Raw genomic sequence first — 17,674 nt, forward strand, 5'->3', positions numbered from 1 at the left:
AATGTAGATTGAATATTGATGGGTATTTAGGTTGTGTATAATGTTTTGCTCTTAAAAATGGATCTGAAGTAAGCATGCGTCGTGTATAATACACACAACATTTTCTTTTTCTCTAGTAGTGGAGTTGCTGGTTCTAGAGGTTTCAGTTCAAATACTAATCTCCATAAGAGAGGAATTATAACTTCTTCATAATCCTGAGACCAATAGGGGTGGGTTAAAAATGCCATAGTTTACCATTCATAAATGCACATACCTAAAGATTCTGATTTACAAAAAGAGCAAGCTTTGGAAGATGCGTTCAGCAGCTGTCTTGATTGTATACTTGGGATCGCACGGAGGTGTTTTGTAAATCATGAAGTGCTGTACAAACCTCAGTGACTCATTACTAGAGCTTTACAGAGCATCTGCCATGTACTCTCAAAAAAGGTTTACGGAGTCTTTATTTTATAAATAATTCATTAAATACAGAGAAAAAACCAAAAACCCAGAGACAGTGGATCTGGACCTGGTTGTACAGTGGAATAGATCAAAGATCTCATCAAGAAAACAAATCCCAGACCTTGCCCCCACAGGTCCCCTGAATCTGTGTGAACAAGACCTGGGCACCCCCAGTTGATGTTGATGTACATAGTCTTTGTTTGGAATTCCCCCTTTAATATATTTTTTGGTCTATCTCCAAATATTTTTCTAGCAGAATAGAGAATATTTTTAGCTTTTATACCTATACTTAAAATTTTTATTTTTCCTGTTTGTAAGTTTCTGGCTCTTTCTAGGATATTTTTAGCAGATTTGCTGTATGACATTGACTTAGTCTCAATCTTTGTAAGTCTTGTGAAATCTTAAGTGTGGGTTCTTGGTCTGCCATCCCCTTCTGGTTTTATACCATTGGCAAGCCCCTTCCTTAGCCCTTGTTGTTTCTACCAGAAAGAATGATGAACTCATAGTGATTGCAGTTTTCAACTTTGAATGGTATCACCAGATTAAAGTTATCTGTCTAGTCTAGTGGCATATCTGGCTCCCCTTTTAGATTCTATTTATAAGAACTTTTAGTTGAGAGTAATAGTTGAAGTACATGGAAAAATTGGCTGGTAGGTTGAAACTTTCGTCTAATTAATTTATCCTCATGCTTACATGCTATGGATAGACTAGAGTTTTCATCTTGAGAACTGTCTTATCCAAGAGTAAAGTTGTCTAAGAAGAAGTAGAATTGCATATTTATAATAATCAGTAACCCTTACTTGCGTAAATTTTTATAAAGTAGCTAAATTGACCTCATATTATCTCATTGGTCTTAATTTATGAAACAAGAAAAAATAAAATTGATTTTTATTGCCTAACAAGTTGCATATTTTCTGGCTACTAAGTGAAGTTTTTGGATTTTGGAGTACAGTTAACATTTTTAGATTATCTCTAAGTTTAATGACTGTGTAATAACATCTGACTTGTAACCTTTAGTACTTAAATACGGTGGAGTTTAAGGGAAGCAATTTAACATTTCTCTACTTTGGCCTCAATATTTATAACATTCCCCAGTTCCTTGTCAAGGTAATTGTGTTTCTCTTTCAGGACATGAGGCATGGAGTAGAAACAGTTGAATACAGGTATACTTGAATCATATTTATCCTTTAGAGTATTACCTTGGACAGTATAGAGGGACAATGGTAGCAAGATGGGAGTGGTACTAGAACCCTTTTAGGAGGCATCCAAATCTTTCAAACCAGGGACGATGGGGATCCGAATTAAGGGAGAGGATGTGAGGGTGAAGAGAATCTGGTGGTGCCCAGAAATATTAAATTGGATCTACAGAACTTGGTCATTGGTTAGTTGTTATGGGGACTTGGAGGGTTGGAGAGACAAGACTGAGTCTAAATTAACTCTTAGTGGAAATGCTCAGTTGCCAGCTAGACACATGGATTTAAAACCAGGAAGGCAATGGGATCTGTCATCCAATTAAAGGCGGGAGTCAAGTTGCATTTGTAGAATTTCGGAAACAAAGTGGCAATGTAGAGAAGTCCTATCTTAGAGAATAACCTTATTTCTAAGTTATTTGAGGTCACCTCACTAGAGTTCCCATGCACTAGTAGAGACCAGCTGATTCTCCCCAAAAGTGTTCTGGGATGATATCCTGTTTGCCGTTAACTTGCAGAATTCTGGAACTTGATATCGGCTGGTTTTGAGTGCATCTACCTCAGGGTTGAGTCATAGTAACTAGTTTAAGAGGGTGACGTCTAAAACCAGGCATTCTGGTTACTTGTTGGCAATGGGAATATAATCGTCATCCAGTCCAGATTACTTGTGTTGGCATAGCCAGTGCTATACCACGATCAGAAGATTGCATGTGAAGCGTGGCAAGTGAATGAGGTTAGAGAATTTGTTATCTAATAATATTAAGCGAAATAAATGGCGCCTCTGTTTCACCAGAGGTTGCGCTTACCTCTCAGGTAGAAATATTTAAGCCCGGTCAGCCCCACCGCCTTAGACCCACCTGCAGGATGATGAGTGCACCACCACAGGTCATCTGCGGTTTTAATGAGTTCCTACCACTCCTCCTTGTCTCTTGACCACAGAGGACACGTGTCAGTTCAAGTACCGGAAATGGAAAATGTTAGTGTTGGAATGCAAAAACATCTTACCTCTCTACCCCTTAACTTATGTACTTCATCTGCCTCCTCCGTGAGGTCCTTGGAGTTTACAACTCCTCCTGGTGAGGAGGATAGTAGGTGCAGGGCCATCTCACTACCATAACAATGTGCTGACAAAAGTGGTTATGGGTTAGATGGCTTAAAGGGAGAAGAAGATAGATGAAAAAGCTTGAGGGAGAGGAAAGCTAAATGTGATTAGTTTCCAAAACTACCACGTAAGGCAGCCAGCTGCTTTGACTTGCAAATCATATTGTAGGTTGGTTTCTTGGATGGGAAAACTTTGTAATTATAGCCTTTAGAAGCTGTGGACCAGGAAGAAAGAAAACGTCCATGGGTTGTAGGGGAGGAAAAATAATTTTCCCTTTACTCTTCTGAGTTCTTAGCTGAGACCCCTGTAATAAAAGACAGATTAACAAGAGAAAACCAATCAGAAGTTTATTAACATGTATACCTTGTGTATACATGGGAGATACCCTGGGAAAAATGAATAATTCCCAAGGTGGCTTAGAATTCAGGATTAAATACCATCTTATTAGGGAAGGGGGACGGGGTGTAGACCTCTTAGGGGAGAGAAAAAGATTTTTAGAGAAGATGAATGGGCCCTTACAAGACTAGATGGGAGGTGTGACAATTTGTGACAGAGTGTGTCTGAGTGCGGTGTCGACTTCTAGTCTACTGTCCTGTGGCAAGAATCAGTCTTTGGTGGATGAAACTCCTGGAGAGGGATTTATAACAACTGAGTTCCTTTTGGAGGATCTGTCTTTAGACAGATAAAGGGAATTCAGAGAAAGCCTGTCCCTACATTTGCTGTTTTTCAGATACCTTTGGCTCAAAACCATCAATATATTAAAGCAGAATATTTCAGGGCGGCATGTCCTGCTCCCCTTCAGGGTGATGTAGGTTGGAGTAACTGTGGTCAGTGGTGTACCACCGCTGTGCATTCATCTTGTTTTCCTTACAAAGAGGTACAGCTGTGGGCTGGACATTGATTTACCAGTAGGAAGATCTAAGACCTGAGAAATCTGCTTGGTTGAATGGAGAGAAAAAGTCCTGTACATTCTCTTCCTGTATTCTCTCCTGAGAATACACTCCTTTCCATCCCCACAGTTCCTCCTTAGTTAGGCTGTCAGCTTTTCACTTAGGTGTCAGGATGGCTGCAGTTAGAGAGTTGTTTAAACTACAGATCCCAAGATTCTTATTTGGTGGGGGTAAAGGAGGGGCCCAGGGGTCTGCATTTTTGAAAAGCTCTCCTTGCCGAGTTCAGATGTGCAGTCAGGTTTGGGAGACACTCATAGATTATTTCCATGAAGCTACATTATCACCCCTTTTACGTTCTGATTCTTTCTCTTCTAATCCACTGTCCGTTCCCATTTCCAGGTGGCATCAAAAACATACATGCGTGCTCCCAGGCTTGTTAGTATCCTTGGCCTGGACAAAAACTTTAGACAATTTCCCATAAACATGAGCCTGATTGGGCTTCCGGAGGGGAAGCAGGGGACACGGGTTCGTGCCCTGGTCCGGGAAGATCCCACATGGCGCGGTGGTTGAGAGTCCACCTGCCGATGCAGGGGACACGGGTTCGTGCCCCGGTCCGGGAAGATACCACATGCCGCGGAGCGGCTAGGCCCGTGAGCCATGGCCGCTGAGCCTGCGCGTCTGGAGCCTGTGCTCCGCAACGGGAGAGGCCACAACAGTGAGAGGCCCGCGTACCGCAAAAAACAACAACAACAACAACAATGAGCCTGATAGTCTCTTGCGAGTGAGTTTCCTGAGGGTGAAACCTATAAATAGCTCATCCTGATAACACTTTATACAGAGCCCTCCATATGTTGGACTGTTTATCCATATTTAGAGGGTTTCATACCCATGAGTGAGAAAAGCAAAGCTTTGGTAAATAAAATCGAGTTTCTCTTTTACAAATACCTTCTGTTATGGATGGCTCCATTTACTCAGTTTCTGCAAGTTCAGAGGGTCTTTTATTTTTCATATCTTAGTAGGAGAGTTAATAAAAATTTTCCACTTTAAGCATTCATTATGATTCAGGCACCAGAATAAGTGATTTGCATGCATTGTTTCATCTAATTCTTTCAATGCTTCCATGAATTAGGTGAAGCTCTCTCCATGTTGCAGTGAGTAAACTGAGGGTCTGAATTTTAAGAGATTTACCCACATACAGGTCTTCAGTTTGGGAAATAAGATTTGAACCCAAGTTTGTCTGATTGTCTGATAAGATTTGAACCCAAGTTTGTCTGATTCCAAACTTGTGGTCAGTGAAGTTACTGACCAACAAAAAAACCAACAAAAGGCCATTTCCATTTCTTACCAGTTTTTCAAAAGAAGAGCAAGATTTCCTGAAAATTTAGTAGCACATGCATGTTGTTCCTTTTCTTTTTTTTTCTCTGACAGATTTTGCATAATACAATGATAGCTCTCTATTTCTTTTAACCACAAGTTTTGAAAAATGTGAATCTGATTTGGAAAAGCAAAAGCCTTGTCACAGTTGGGAAGGCGCTGGTTAGAGAATGCCTGATGAGTTTGGGAAGATGACTTTCTTTCTACATTGTTTTTATCGGACGTTTGAAGCCACCGTGCTACCACTGGCTTTCTCTTTCATGTGTCCCCAAATGCTGAGAGGTGAGAGGCCTTGGAGCTAGAAAAGAACTAGTTTCTCTCTTTTTTTTAAAAAAAGTCCCTGTAAATTATAACACCCTGCATAGCAAAGTCATGGGGTAAATCGCAGTGGGGGAAATTCTGTTTGCTAACTTCTAGGAAATCACAGGGTGTCAGTTAGAGGTCAGCACTTTGAGAAACTCCGTCATCATTTTGTACTCAGCTAGTATGAAGAACCTGATGGCAATGATAAAATGGCATGATCTGAGCACATAGATCTGGGCATAGATCTATAATGTATAGATAGAGGTATAGATAGATAATAAACACCAACACTATTTATTCTTTATTCTTGCTGCCACTAAGAAAACCTACTACAGAACTGAAACCACGAGAAATTTCTTTAACCAGGGGAAGGTTCTTTTTTAATATATCTCTTTCCTACCATGAGGTTACAGGTGTGGGACCAGTTACAGGTGGACAGCTGTGTGGGCAGCATTTGTGAATCTTGCATTGGGAAGGATGTTTCATGGTCTTGCATCATAAATAATCTGGATGTAAGGGAAACCTTTGATGTAGTCAGTAGTCAACTCCTTTTAGAGCAGGGAGCATATCTTAGTTATTTCTTATATCTCTATACTGAGCACTGAGGTGGCACGTAATAGGTGTTTGTTTACCAACTGGCTTGATTTTACAGTAGGTTGACCAGCTCTTTGAGCTACTGTTACCATATATAGCTGTGCTGTTGATCCCTCTGCAGGATCTCTGAATGCTCTGTACAGCCTGCATGACCAACCCATTGGCCTTCTCTGCACCTTTAGTTCTGATTTGTTATTTGCTTGAGCAAATGTTGGTTACTGCTTAAGACATAGACTCTGACTAGGATGTTGGAATAGAAAACATTTACTCATTTACTCAAGTTGCAGCTGAGTTTTTGGATGATAGAGGGTTAAAATTCAGATTGACCTTGAATATAATAGACACAAATAAGCAGAATCAAGACCTTTAGGGAAGTACAACTTTGGAAAACTAAATATAACATGGGGTCTGTGTATATGTAAATTTGAAGGGTGGGGGGGGCTCTTTGGGAGTCAGCAACACGATGCTTTATTTTCTTAATTATTGGGCACACACTGCCAGTTAACCACAGGAGCATAACATGTGGGAACTGCTGGGTAACATTTCCAAAATACTTGGCATTAGTCAGACATTTTTTTAGAATTCTGTGTCCACTTTGGCTGAAGGAAACTGTGGAGAATTTGGCGAGGGTCCAGAGCGTGGCAATGAGAGGCAGAGGAGCAATGGAAAATAGGACCCGTTGAAAGAGGCTAATAAATAAGGATTAATTACTTAGCCTGATCGAGAGCAGCTGAAGGGTGATTAAATTAATGGGCTTCTGTTGCATATATAGTTATTACGTGGTAGATGATATAATTATTTCTGCTATGAATAGAATTAGGGAAATGGGTTTACATTAGAGTTAAAGGAGATTTTGAATTTGCATAAAGAACTCTTGACTTTAAAGATTTTTAGACAGTGGAAAGATCTCAGCTGGAAATGTGAAATCATGGTCCTTACAGGATGGGAATGGGGTGGGTGCCACTTGCCTGTTAGAGTCAGGTGCAGCTGGGGTAGAGAGTGACACACTTTCTAGATCTCATTTTGTGCTGCTCATCTCACATTGCGTTTGTCATTTTCAGCGAGTAAATCTGTATTCCTTTTTTGTTTGAGTTTTTTCACAGTTATTACAAATGTAAAGGCCTTTTAATGATTCTATGATGCATTTCAAGCGAGAGGTTAAACCACAAATTGAAAATTACTTCATGTGTGAATCAACTTGTTGCTTATTCTTTTTTTTTATTTTAGTTGATTTACAGTGTTCTAGGTGTACAGCAAAGTGATCCAGTTATGCATATATATGTATTTTCCATTATAGGGTCTTACAAGATATTGGATATAGTTCCCTGTGCTATAGAGTAGGTCCTTGTTGTTTATCTAATTTTATATATAGTAGTGTGTTTCTGTTAATCCCAGATTTCCAATTTATCCCTCCCTACCCTTTCCCCTTTGGTAACCATAAGTTTGTTTTCTATGTCTATGAGTCTGTTTATGTTTTATAAATAAGTTCATTTATATCATTTATTTAGATTCCACATATGTGATATCATATGATATTTGTCCTTCTCTGACTTACTTCACATAGTATGATAATCTCTAGGTCCGTCCATATTGCTGCAAATGGCATTATTTCATTGTCTTTTATGGCTGAGTAGTATTCCATTATGTGTGTACACCACATCTTCTTTATCCATTCATCTATGGACAGACGTTTACATTGCTTCCATGTCTTGACTATTGTAAATAGTATTACTGTGAACGTTGGGGTGCATGTATCTTTTTGAAATAGAGTTTTCATCTTTTCTGGCTGTTTGCCCAGGAGTGGGATTGCTGGTTCGTATCTGCTGCTCATTCTTATACGAGCCCTTGTAATACTGCCAACTCCAGCTTGCCTTTTCTTTTTCTTTAGAAAATTCACTGCGTGCCCTGCTTGCTTGGTCAACAATGAGTGCCAAGTCTGCCATCAGCAAGGAAATTTTTGCACCTCTTGATGAAAGGATGCTGGGAGCTGTCCAAGTCAAGAGGAGGACAAAGAAAAAGATTCCTTTCTTGGCAACAGGAGGTCAAGGCGAATATTTAACTTACATCTGCCTGTCAGGTAATGAAAATGAGATATGAATATCATTAAGACAACTTCTGTTTTAAAGCAGTTAGTTCTAAGGTGCCCAGGAGGGTTATAGCCCAAGGTTTGGATACACCTGCCTTTCCATTCCTTTCCTGTTTCTCTGTTACCTTCTTTGATCTTTATTTGCTCCTGGCACCTTGGCTTTTGATGTTGCCTAGTACGGAAAGGTAATGAAGTGCAATTTTAATGTCCTTTCAGTTTCATTAAGAGCATCTGTAAAGGGTTTGGCAAACACTTCTGTTTGTCCATACTTTTCATTCACTAGGGCCTTGACAGAAAGTGGGCTATGCTCTGAGATTTTTTGTTTTAGAACACTTCCTGGTATTTGCATAATTGTTACTACCAGCAGCCTGAGTTTCATTGACTTTTCTTTTTCTTAAGAGTTGCCAATAATCAGTAATAGTTGGTCTCAAGATAAATATCGACACTGTATGGAGTGTGAGAAAGTAGACTCAGCTCATAAATCACAGCTTTGCCTGACAGCTGTTCCTTGTCAGGAAGAGACATCTGTTCTATTAAGCTTAGAATTTTGTGGGATTACTTTTTTTCTCTTTCCGTTTGTGATTGTAGGATATCTGTGGGACCTACTGTGAATTCATACCAAGTGTTTTGAGATGAAATTTGGATAAGTTTTCCCTGGAACTGTGGGTGATGCTAATCTGAGCACCTGGAGCGTTTGTAATATTTCTGATATTTCTTGTAACTGGGCAATGGAGGAATTAGGCTTACCTTAATTCATCTTTTTTCCAATTTTCTTCAGTTGTGGCTTGGGAATAAAACTTTATTTTTAGACCCATTTTTAGCTTTTTTTTTTTTTAAATTAAGCCTCAGATCATTTGTTTATCAGAATTTATTTCAAGGTGGAAATAGCTTTTTTTCCAGAAAGAACATGTAGAGATAATAATAGGACTGTATCTTAGTTTAAAATAAAATGGAAATATAACCCTTTGGTAAGAATGCCTTTTCAATGGTTAGAATGAGAATTGACCTTGAAATATTGGTCTTTCTTTAATCCCAAGTAACAATTAGGTTAATAAGATTTGGTGACTGTTGGAAGACATTTGCATTCCTTTAGTGTGCTGAGCAGTGCTTGCCATATAATAGGGGCTCAGTTAATAACGAAAGAAGTAGCCTTTCCTAATACCTTCCTAGTATTTTGTTAATGAGGTTCAGGTCTTAAAAATATTTCCACATCTTTAAATTTGAATTCTAGAGTTTTCGCTTATACCAGTAATGAATAGAATGCATTAAAAGAAATTTTGTTTTGTATTTGGGCTGAACTGAACATGGAATGAGCAGGGACACATAATATTCTAATTAACCTCCATTCGCTCAATGTTTCATTGAGATTTCTTGAAGACAGGCAGTTGCAGAAAAGGTGGATGAAGAAAAGGGCCGTTTTGTTTGCCTTTTAGGCACGTGTTATTGTCAGCCTCTTTCTGATCATGAGGTCTGCAAGAGTGATATGGGGCCTCTAATTCCCTCTCCCGGTGAAAAAGCATGACCATTTCCCCAGCCATAGGAGATAATGACCGGGGACTTACTGGATAACTGCATTTCCTTTACAAATCACCAAGACCTTCAGGTTTAACGCCTGCGACTATGAGAATTACTTTTCTGTTGCATTCTAATGGAGGACAGTCTTGAGTTCTGAAAGCCTTCATCCTTTTCATGGATTTGAATTTTGAGAGGATAGGTTGACAAAGCAGATCTGACATTTAAGCAGCTGATTTAATGGAAACTGGGGCAGGAGAAGGCCAGGCAACTTTGACACCCACAGCGTTTTTGCAGTTTGATTTTTCTTGTAATCGAGAAAGAAGCAGCCACCTTTATTTTCGAACTCATGAAAAGCATAGAGGGCTATCAGTACATCTTTGATAAGGTGTTGCTTTAATTAACAAGTAATCAATTAATTACGTACATATTTATTAAGTACTTTTTATGTGCTGAGCACTCTTGGTGCTGGGGGTTCAGTTAGGAGAAAAACTCATGAGGCTTACCTTGTTTGTTGGGGAAGGAGCAGTAGACATTAATATTTTATTCACTAAAATAAACATAATTATTAACTGTGAAAAGGTTAAAGAGGAAAAATATAGTGATGTGAAAGCATGTGTGAGGAGGATTTGACCTGGTTGGGAGAACCCAGAGCTGCAAGAAAAGTAGGGCCTCACTGGTTCTGAAAAGAAATGGTGTGGGTGCAGGGAGCATTCCAGGCAGAGGAAGGGCGGCTTCTTTGAAAGATGAACTGGATTCTGAGTTCCTCCTTGTCTCCTGTTTAGTCCTGTTTAGTCTTTGTAGCTCAACTCACATAGGAGGCTGTGAAGTGAAAGCAGAGCCCTGGAATGACAGCTGTTCCTTCCTGCTATCAGTGTGAACCTCCTGTGCTTTCTGGGAGTCCGAGCCCTTCAACTCTTGTGGTTTGGATGATGAAAACCAGCTCTCCATTTTGAATAGGCAAAATTTGTCCAAATTAGGGCAGTGTCTGCAAATAATTTTTAACCACTTTCCAAACAGCATAGTTATATTCTTTTTTTAAAGAGAAGAGTATCAAAACTTTAAAAGTTTGCCAACATATGCATGTAAGCATGGGTGTTTTATATATCCAGTGTCTTTTAGTAATGATTCTTTGTGTGAATTTTTTTCCACCAGTATTTGGCAGAGTTTATAATCTGAGAGGGAGAGGCCTGTGATCATGAGACTTATTATTTTCAGAGCGGGTTGTATATCCTCTAGGGGAATCCAAAATGGTGCTGGAGCAAAGGAAATAAGATCTTTCTTGAGTTACTTAGCTATAATTGTGTAAGGAGAGAAATAACCTCTCCAATTCATCCATGGAGCTTTGGGATGGAATTTGATTGTTTCTCATTGGACTTCCTGGCTGGCTTCTTGAATGGTATGCAGATACTTACATACTGAGAGGCCTCTGTGATTAACATTCTTAAAGCATTGGTTTCCAGTTTCTCTTTTCAGCAATGGCTAAAATTAAAAAGGCTGACAATACCAAGTGTTGGCAGGCATGTGGAGCAATTTGAGCTCTCCTACTTTGCTGGTGGGAATGTAAAAATGATAGAATTGCTTTGGTAAACAATTTGACAGTTGTTTATAAAGTCAAACTTGCATTTATATGACTCAACAAGTCTGTTCCTAGGCATTTACCCAAGAGAAATAAAAACATATGTCCACATAAAGACATGTACATAGAGGTTCATAACAGTTTTATTTATAATAACCAAAAATCAGAACTCAGATGTCCATCTATATGTGAGTGAATAAAATTATTTTTATAACTATGCAGTGGAATGCTACCTGGAAATTAAATGAACTACCAATACATGCAGCAACATGGATGAATCTCAAAAGCCTTGTGTTCTGTGTGAAAAAAAATGGAAAAGATGACATGATGTATGATTCTATTTATATGAAATTCTAGAATGGACAGAACTTAAGCTATAGTGACAGAAAGCCCATTGGTGGTTGCCAGGGGGTGGAGTCGGTGATTGATTGCAAAGGAGGGAGGGGATTTCTTGCAATGGTGTAAGGGTTCTATATGTTGATTGTGGTGGTGCTTACTTGGGTGTATCACAAGTAACCACCAACTCATCAAACTACACACTTAAAATGGGTGCATTTTATTATATGTAAATATATCTTGGTAAAATTGATTCTAAAAAATGTCTTACAGAGTCACTTGTGGGATGATCATAAGAATTAATTAACCTTCTTATCTTAGTCTGCTCTGTAAGATGGACAGAGGCTAGCCCTCTCCCTTAAAGGTATGAGAAGTTATTCTAGATGGCCTTTTGAGTCCTCAGACAGAAGCAGCTGTGTATCATGTAAACCTGTGCTTCCATCTCTCTGATCTGTGTCTCGATAGTTCCTTATAGCACCTGGCACATTGCTGAGTATAGACACAATAGATACTTAAATGGAAGATGCTATGTAAATGGATAGCTTACTAAATATCTGATGATAGTATGGACTTTATTTATAACTTAGAGCTGTTAACTCATTCAAACTGTAAAGCAAGCTCTGCCTACAACTATTTCTATAATCAGTTGCCCCCTCCATGAAATTTGGGTCTATAATACTACACTAGACACTGTCTGTGGAGAGTGTTTCTCTCTAAATAAGTGCACTTCTTACCTATCAAAAAAAAATACTACAGTAGAAGCATGCTAAGAAGTTAATATCAATTTGCTATTAGAGGCCAGTTACCTACTGAACATTCCATAATTTCCTGTTTAAAATCTATTTTCCTGATCCTGTTTTAATTCAGTATGCATGATGTATGATGCTACCCTTCGTATACGTAAATGGATAAAAATCTTTCATTGGCTGCTCCCCATAGAAGGAGCATGAAGAAACTTCCATTTTTGTAATTAATACATTCTCTTACATAAACTTTAATTTTTGTGATTAAAACATTCTCTGTTCTTAAAACAGAGAATCTTAATCTTTTCAGAATGATTTTAGATTTGTAGAGAGCAAAATTTTATTATTAAAAAAAAAAGTTCTGGGCTTCCCTGGTGGTGCAGTGGTTGAGAGTCTGCCTGCCGATGCAGGGGACACGGGTTTGTGCCCCGGTCCGGGAAGATCCCACATGCCGCGGAGCGGCTGGGCCCGTGAGCCATGGCCGCTGAGCCTGCGCATCCGGAGCCTGTACTGCGCAACGGGAGAGGCCACAACAGTGAGAGGCCCCTGTACCGCAAAAAAAAAAAAAAAGTTCTGAGTGATCTTTGATGAAACCATTTATGTAAATGGATCCCCATGGAAAGGTAATGATGGGGATTAGGAGGCTAGGACTTGGCAATACTGTTCTTTATCTCCGTAGTTGCCAGTCCTGGGTGTTCCTTAGAATAACCTCTAGAATTTTATGGATGGCCTGGTTCCCCCTAGGCCCTACTAATGCAGCACTAGGGGTAGTGGGGAAACTTACCTGTATCTTGAAAGTGTCATGCATGAGATACTGAAGCTAAGGTTGAGAAGTTTCACCATCTTGGGGAGTTACGCTCTGCGTTGTCTAATTGTTGTACTTGACATAATGATATATTTATGGTACTCAATTCTATCAAAAGAATACATCTTAGTCCTTTTCTTTTTGACTAGCCATGGTCAAAGCTCTGAATTTTTCTGGGCTTCAATTCAGTTGACAAGTTCAAAGCTTCTTTTAGGCCCTGAGGTTCTAGGATTCTGAACCCCCTTGGAAATTTTGTAGCAAATTTCATTCTTGTTTCATACATAATCATATAGGGAGAAATTCAGGTTGTTAATAATCCAGATGGACATTCAAACCAATTATGAGGGTTTGAGGACATTTTTTATAGGTTGCTATTGGATTAGGGTAACCAAAGTTAATTGTCAGAGATCTGGCATAAGAAATTCTTTTTATCTACTTTCTAAAGTCAGACAGGATCTCATCACAAGGTCTATAAATATTAGAAGAGAGAGAAGGAAAAAATACAAGACAGATGAAATTTGACCTTGATAGAAATGGTTTATTCAGGAGTGGTGAGCTGACTTTCTAAGAGTTTTTATCCAGGAAAAATGAAGAAATCCACAATGAACTCAGAGATGGACAAAGGTATTAGTAGTGAAAGAAGAGACACAAAACAACTGTAATAATTATATATATGTTATTATACTTTATTATAGAAGTAGTAAATATTGAAAATACCAATCTTTCAGATATTATGTAGAAGAAAATAAAAATCATCCTGTGTATGTTTTATTATTTGTTTTAATTCCAGTTAATCCTCACAACATCCCTATCCCTATCCCAATTGGGTGGTATATTCTTTTCCCAGATAAAGGCACCAGTGTTCATCAGAGAGGTCGTGATGTCCCAGGGTCACCACTGTTGAAGTAACAGAAGTCCACCCAGTCCTTGTGACCCCATTGGCCATGCTTGTAGTGCCACAGCACCTCATTTTTTCTGACATAGGTCAGGAGGGCTTGTGGTGTAGAGTGGGCCATATTTTAAGGAACAGGTTTCTCCCTGACTCTTCAAAATTCATAAAGACGTTGAACAGTTTTGACCTGTACTGTGTCTTCTATCTCATTTCTGAGGTTATTGAGTAATAGACTCTCCTCCATTTGGAATATACATCAGGGTAAGCTTTTTTTTTTTTTGCGGTATGTGGGCCTCTCACTGTTGTGGCCTCTCCCGTTGCGGAGCACAGGCTCCGGACGCACAGGCTCAGCGGCCATGGCTCACGAGCCCAGCCGTCCCACGGCATGTGGGATCTTCCCGGACCGGGGCTCGAACCCGTGTGCCTTGAATCCGCAGGCGGACTCTCAACCCCTGCGCCACCAGGGAAGCCCAGGGTAAGCTTTTTATCTCTTTATCATAGAGATTTGGTATGTAAATCCAGCCCTAAAACTTTAAGTAGCTCTAGAAGGCAGTGCAGTCAAAAACAAAGTTATTTCCAGTGCCATGATTATATGATTCTTTGTACATCCTTTTTTATTTTAGAAAAATATAATATCTTCTATTATATTTTACATTGAGAATTTGGCCCTTTTGTGACACGTGCATAGACACATTGGATTAAAACATTTGCAGTGATATCCTTGGTTACATGAAGTTAAAAGTAGAGAGGGTTTTCTTCTGCACTGTTTTCTGGTTCAGCGGTTGTTGCCACCAGGTGTCACTTGTAAATGACCTTCAGTGTAGCACCTGCCATGAACCCATCACATGCTTCAGTGCTCAATAAGGTTAGAGAAGCACCAGTCCCCCTATGAATTAGGAGTAGTAATAATACTAATAGTAGTAATAGTATTTATTGAGTTCTTATATTGGGCGTGGTTTTATGCCCTTTACATATATTAACTCATTTAATCCTTATGACAATGAGGTAGATAACAGTACCATCCTCATTTTGTAGATGAGGAAACTGAGCATATGGAATTCAATTGGCTGGCTGGTCCAAGGTCATCGGTTTGTGAGATACAGAACAGAGATTTAAACCCAGGTGCTTTGATTCTAGGCCTGTATTGCCTTAGACACTGTGCTTCTCTGTTTGTCTGTCTCTTAGGCATAAGAGTTATATGAGAGAGGACTTCCCAAACCAAGCATCTTTTCTCACACTCCCTCGTACATCTTTAGAGATAATCATGTTTCGCGATTACTCTACTTTCCTACCAGTTTAGGCCTTGGTTGGTTTTGGCTGGGAGGTGACAGTCCTCTACACCAGTATCTAGGCTGTTAAGGAAGCCCCACAGGAGAATGAGAGTGTCAGCGGATGTATTCGAGTCTTAGAGAAAATCAATTCCCCCGGGGAAATTCTGAGAGGCTCCTGACAAGGACACCGCCATGTATGAACTTGTCTTCAGTTATGCAGTAAAAAAAAAAGTAGATGCCTTAAAGTTGTTTTAGAGTTTCCCTGATGGTTCTAGATCTCTTCCTGAGAAAACTGGTAGTAATAATATTTGTCTTTTCTGAAGCCTTGTGAATAGGAGACTCCAAAAATGGAGAACAAAGCACTGAACAGATGTGATGTCATTTAATCCTCACAACAGCTTTGTGATGTGGCTTTTGTTGTCGTTTCTACTTTCCATGCAATAGCCAAGGTTTAAAGTGGGTGGGTACACTGCCCAGGGGCAGACAGCTAGATGGTGGTAAGGCTGAGACTCAAATCTGGGTCCCTCTCCCTCCCAAGTGTGCACTCTTTAAAATTTTTTTTCAGGACAGGCCTGGACCCAAGAAAATGAACTCTCCCCTTCCTTAAAAACAATGTGACAACATGCCTTGTGCAAAGCGTTTTAATCTCCAAGGATTTAGAGGATGTGCTGTTGACCACCTTAGCTTTTCTAGTGGTTTGGCACGCCAACAGAATTTTCTTTTTCCATTCTCTCATGTACGTGTTCCAATACTAAAACCAGATGGAAACAAGGGAAAACTCTTAACAGAGGCTAGTGCCAAAACATTTCCTTTAAAAAGGAAACTCCATCTGTGCTCTCTCCCACCACACAGCCCACTGTGCAGAACAGGGATTTCACAGCTGATTCGCTTATTTTCATTTTGATTAGTTTGGACTAATTGCAAAGGTAGAGCAAGTGGAGGTTCGGGAGATTGCAAACTAAGGCAGCTCTCCTTCTGGGATGTTGCTGGCAAGGTGCTGGGAACCTGGCCAATGTCCTAAACAGCAGCCTAGCAGTAGGCAGGGTTTTAGTTCATGCCCATGCGTTCTTTGGTGGTCGTCGTTTTTACCCCTTTTAGATGTTAGTGCTCTTTGCTGTTGTATTTCGCGTGAAACATCATCAGGGGTTCATTCATCAGTAAGTTGCAGTCAGAGGCGCTTGGGTCTCTATTGCTCCAGGCCTTCTCCCAGCCCAGCTGTGCAGAACACGGGGATAGGCATAAGACTGACTTGGGGTAAAATACTGGCTTGTAGTCTTTGATACTCGGTTTTCTCATCTGTAAAATGGAAATAATATCCATATCCCAAGGGCATTTTGAGGATTAACTGAACTGTGTGTGTGTGTGTGTGTGTGTGTGTGTGTGTGTGTGTGTGTATGTGTATGTATAAGTCCTGATTCCTAGAAAGTACTCAGCTTTATGAACAGTATTATTACCTTGTCACTAAATGGGACATCCACCTGCTATTGCCATACAAACGTAATTCATCTGCAGATTTTAGAAAACATGTGAATGTATGTCAGATAGGCTTCTGTGACCCATGTCATGTGAGACAAAAATCCCATGAAAACCCAGATTTGTCTTGGGATTTTCCTACCTCCCCTTCCATACTTTTTCCCTTTCCCTCTCAAGTTCACTTTCCCCTCCCCTCTGTGTCCCACCCCTGCCAGGGATCTCAAGGTCATTCTGACTCCCAGTTTCTAAACCTGGCTTCTCTTAATTCTCTGCTCCAAATTATACGACCCCACGCAAACTGCAGTACTAGGGGGAAGCCCACTGCTCTTCTATTTCTGAGAGTTTGAAGACGCTCACTCTGATCTCATGAGTATTTGCACATTGTTGGGTATATTGGCTGCGGGGGTCCTGTGTTCAGGCCTCTTTATCCCCTTTTGTGGGGAGTTAGAACTGGCTTAGTGGAGTTCCTGTTCCTGAAATGGGAGATGTTATTTTCCTACACCTATCTTCGCTGATCAAAAGAAAAATCGAAGCAAAATAAAACCAAACATCCTTTGGGGTCAATCAAGTGCACTGTTAAGCAAACAGCAGAAGTGGGAGAGGCTGGTACAAATGCCTGGACCCAGCTTTTCAGCCCAGATCAAGTTCTTGTTTGCCCAGCTCTTTCCTGTTACCTTTCCTTTAGAGAGAGAGAGAGAGAATGAATACGAGTGATATTTCCATGCCAGTTACAGTCATGCTAAACCACACGCAGAATTTTCCAGAAGAAACTATAAATGACCACGAGGACAGTGAGGTTGCTTGAGACTAGATGACCAGTTCGTTAGAGTGTTGAGACTTGCTCGCATTTCTCCCTGGTCTCCCCTGTCATCTCCATGATAGCACTTAGCATTGCCAGGTTGTATTTGTCACTCTGCTTTCTGTTTACCTCCCCAGACTGCCATTCCCTAGAGGGCAGGGTCCATGTTGTACACACCTCATCCCTTTGTGGAACAGAGAAGTGTCTGGGGGGAAAATCAGGCAAAATCCCCTTTGGCTGGGACTGCTGGCTCGGCCTCACTGTCTGGGCTGGAGCTCCCGCCTGTA

General features: G+C 40.1%; 1 protein-coding gene across 7 annotated transcripts in view; it reads left to right on the forward strand.

Annotated features, from left to right (window-relative positions):
* The window catches only part of STXBP6 (syntaxin binding protein 6), a 273,957-nt gene that overhangs the window by 63,608 nt on the left and 192,675 nt on the right, over positions 1-17,674 (forward strand). For 6 of the 7 annotated variants that reach the window (XM_060004744.1, XM_060004743.1, XM_060004741.1 and 3 more), the window contains one exon: positions 7,780-7,968. The exons of the other annotated variant lie outside the window; for it this stretch is intronic. In XM_060004744.1, coding sequence (XP_059860727.1) covers positions 7,815-7,968 — 154 coding nt within the window. In that variant the 5' untranslated portion in view covers positions 7,780-7,814. The remainder of the gene's footprint in view (positions 1-7,779; positions 7,969-17,674) is intronic. 7 annotated transcript variants of the gene reach the window in all.

This window comes from Delphinus delphis, chromosome 2 (assembly GCF_949987515.2).
Source record: "Delphinus delphis chromosome 2, mDelDel1.2, whole genome shotgun sequence".
Lineage (NCBI taxonomy): Eukaryota > Metazoa > Chordata > Mammalia > Artiodactyla > Delphinidae > Delphinus > Delphinus delphis.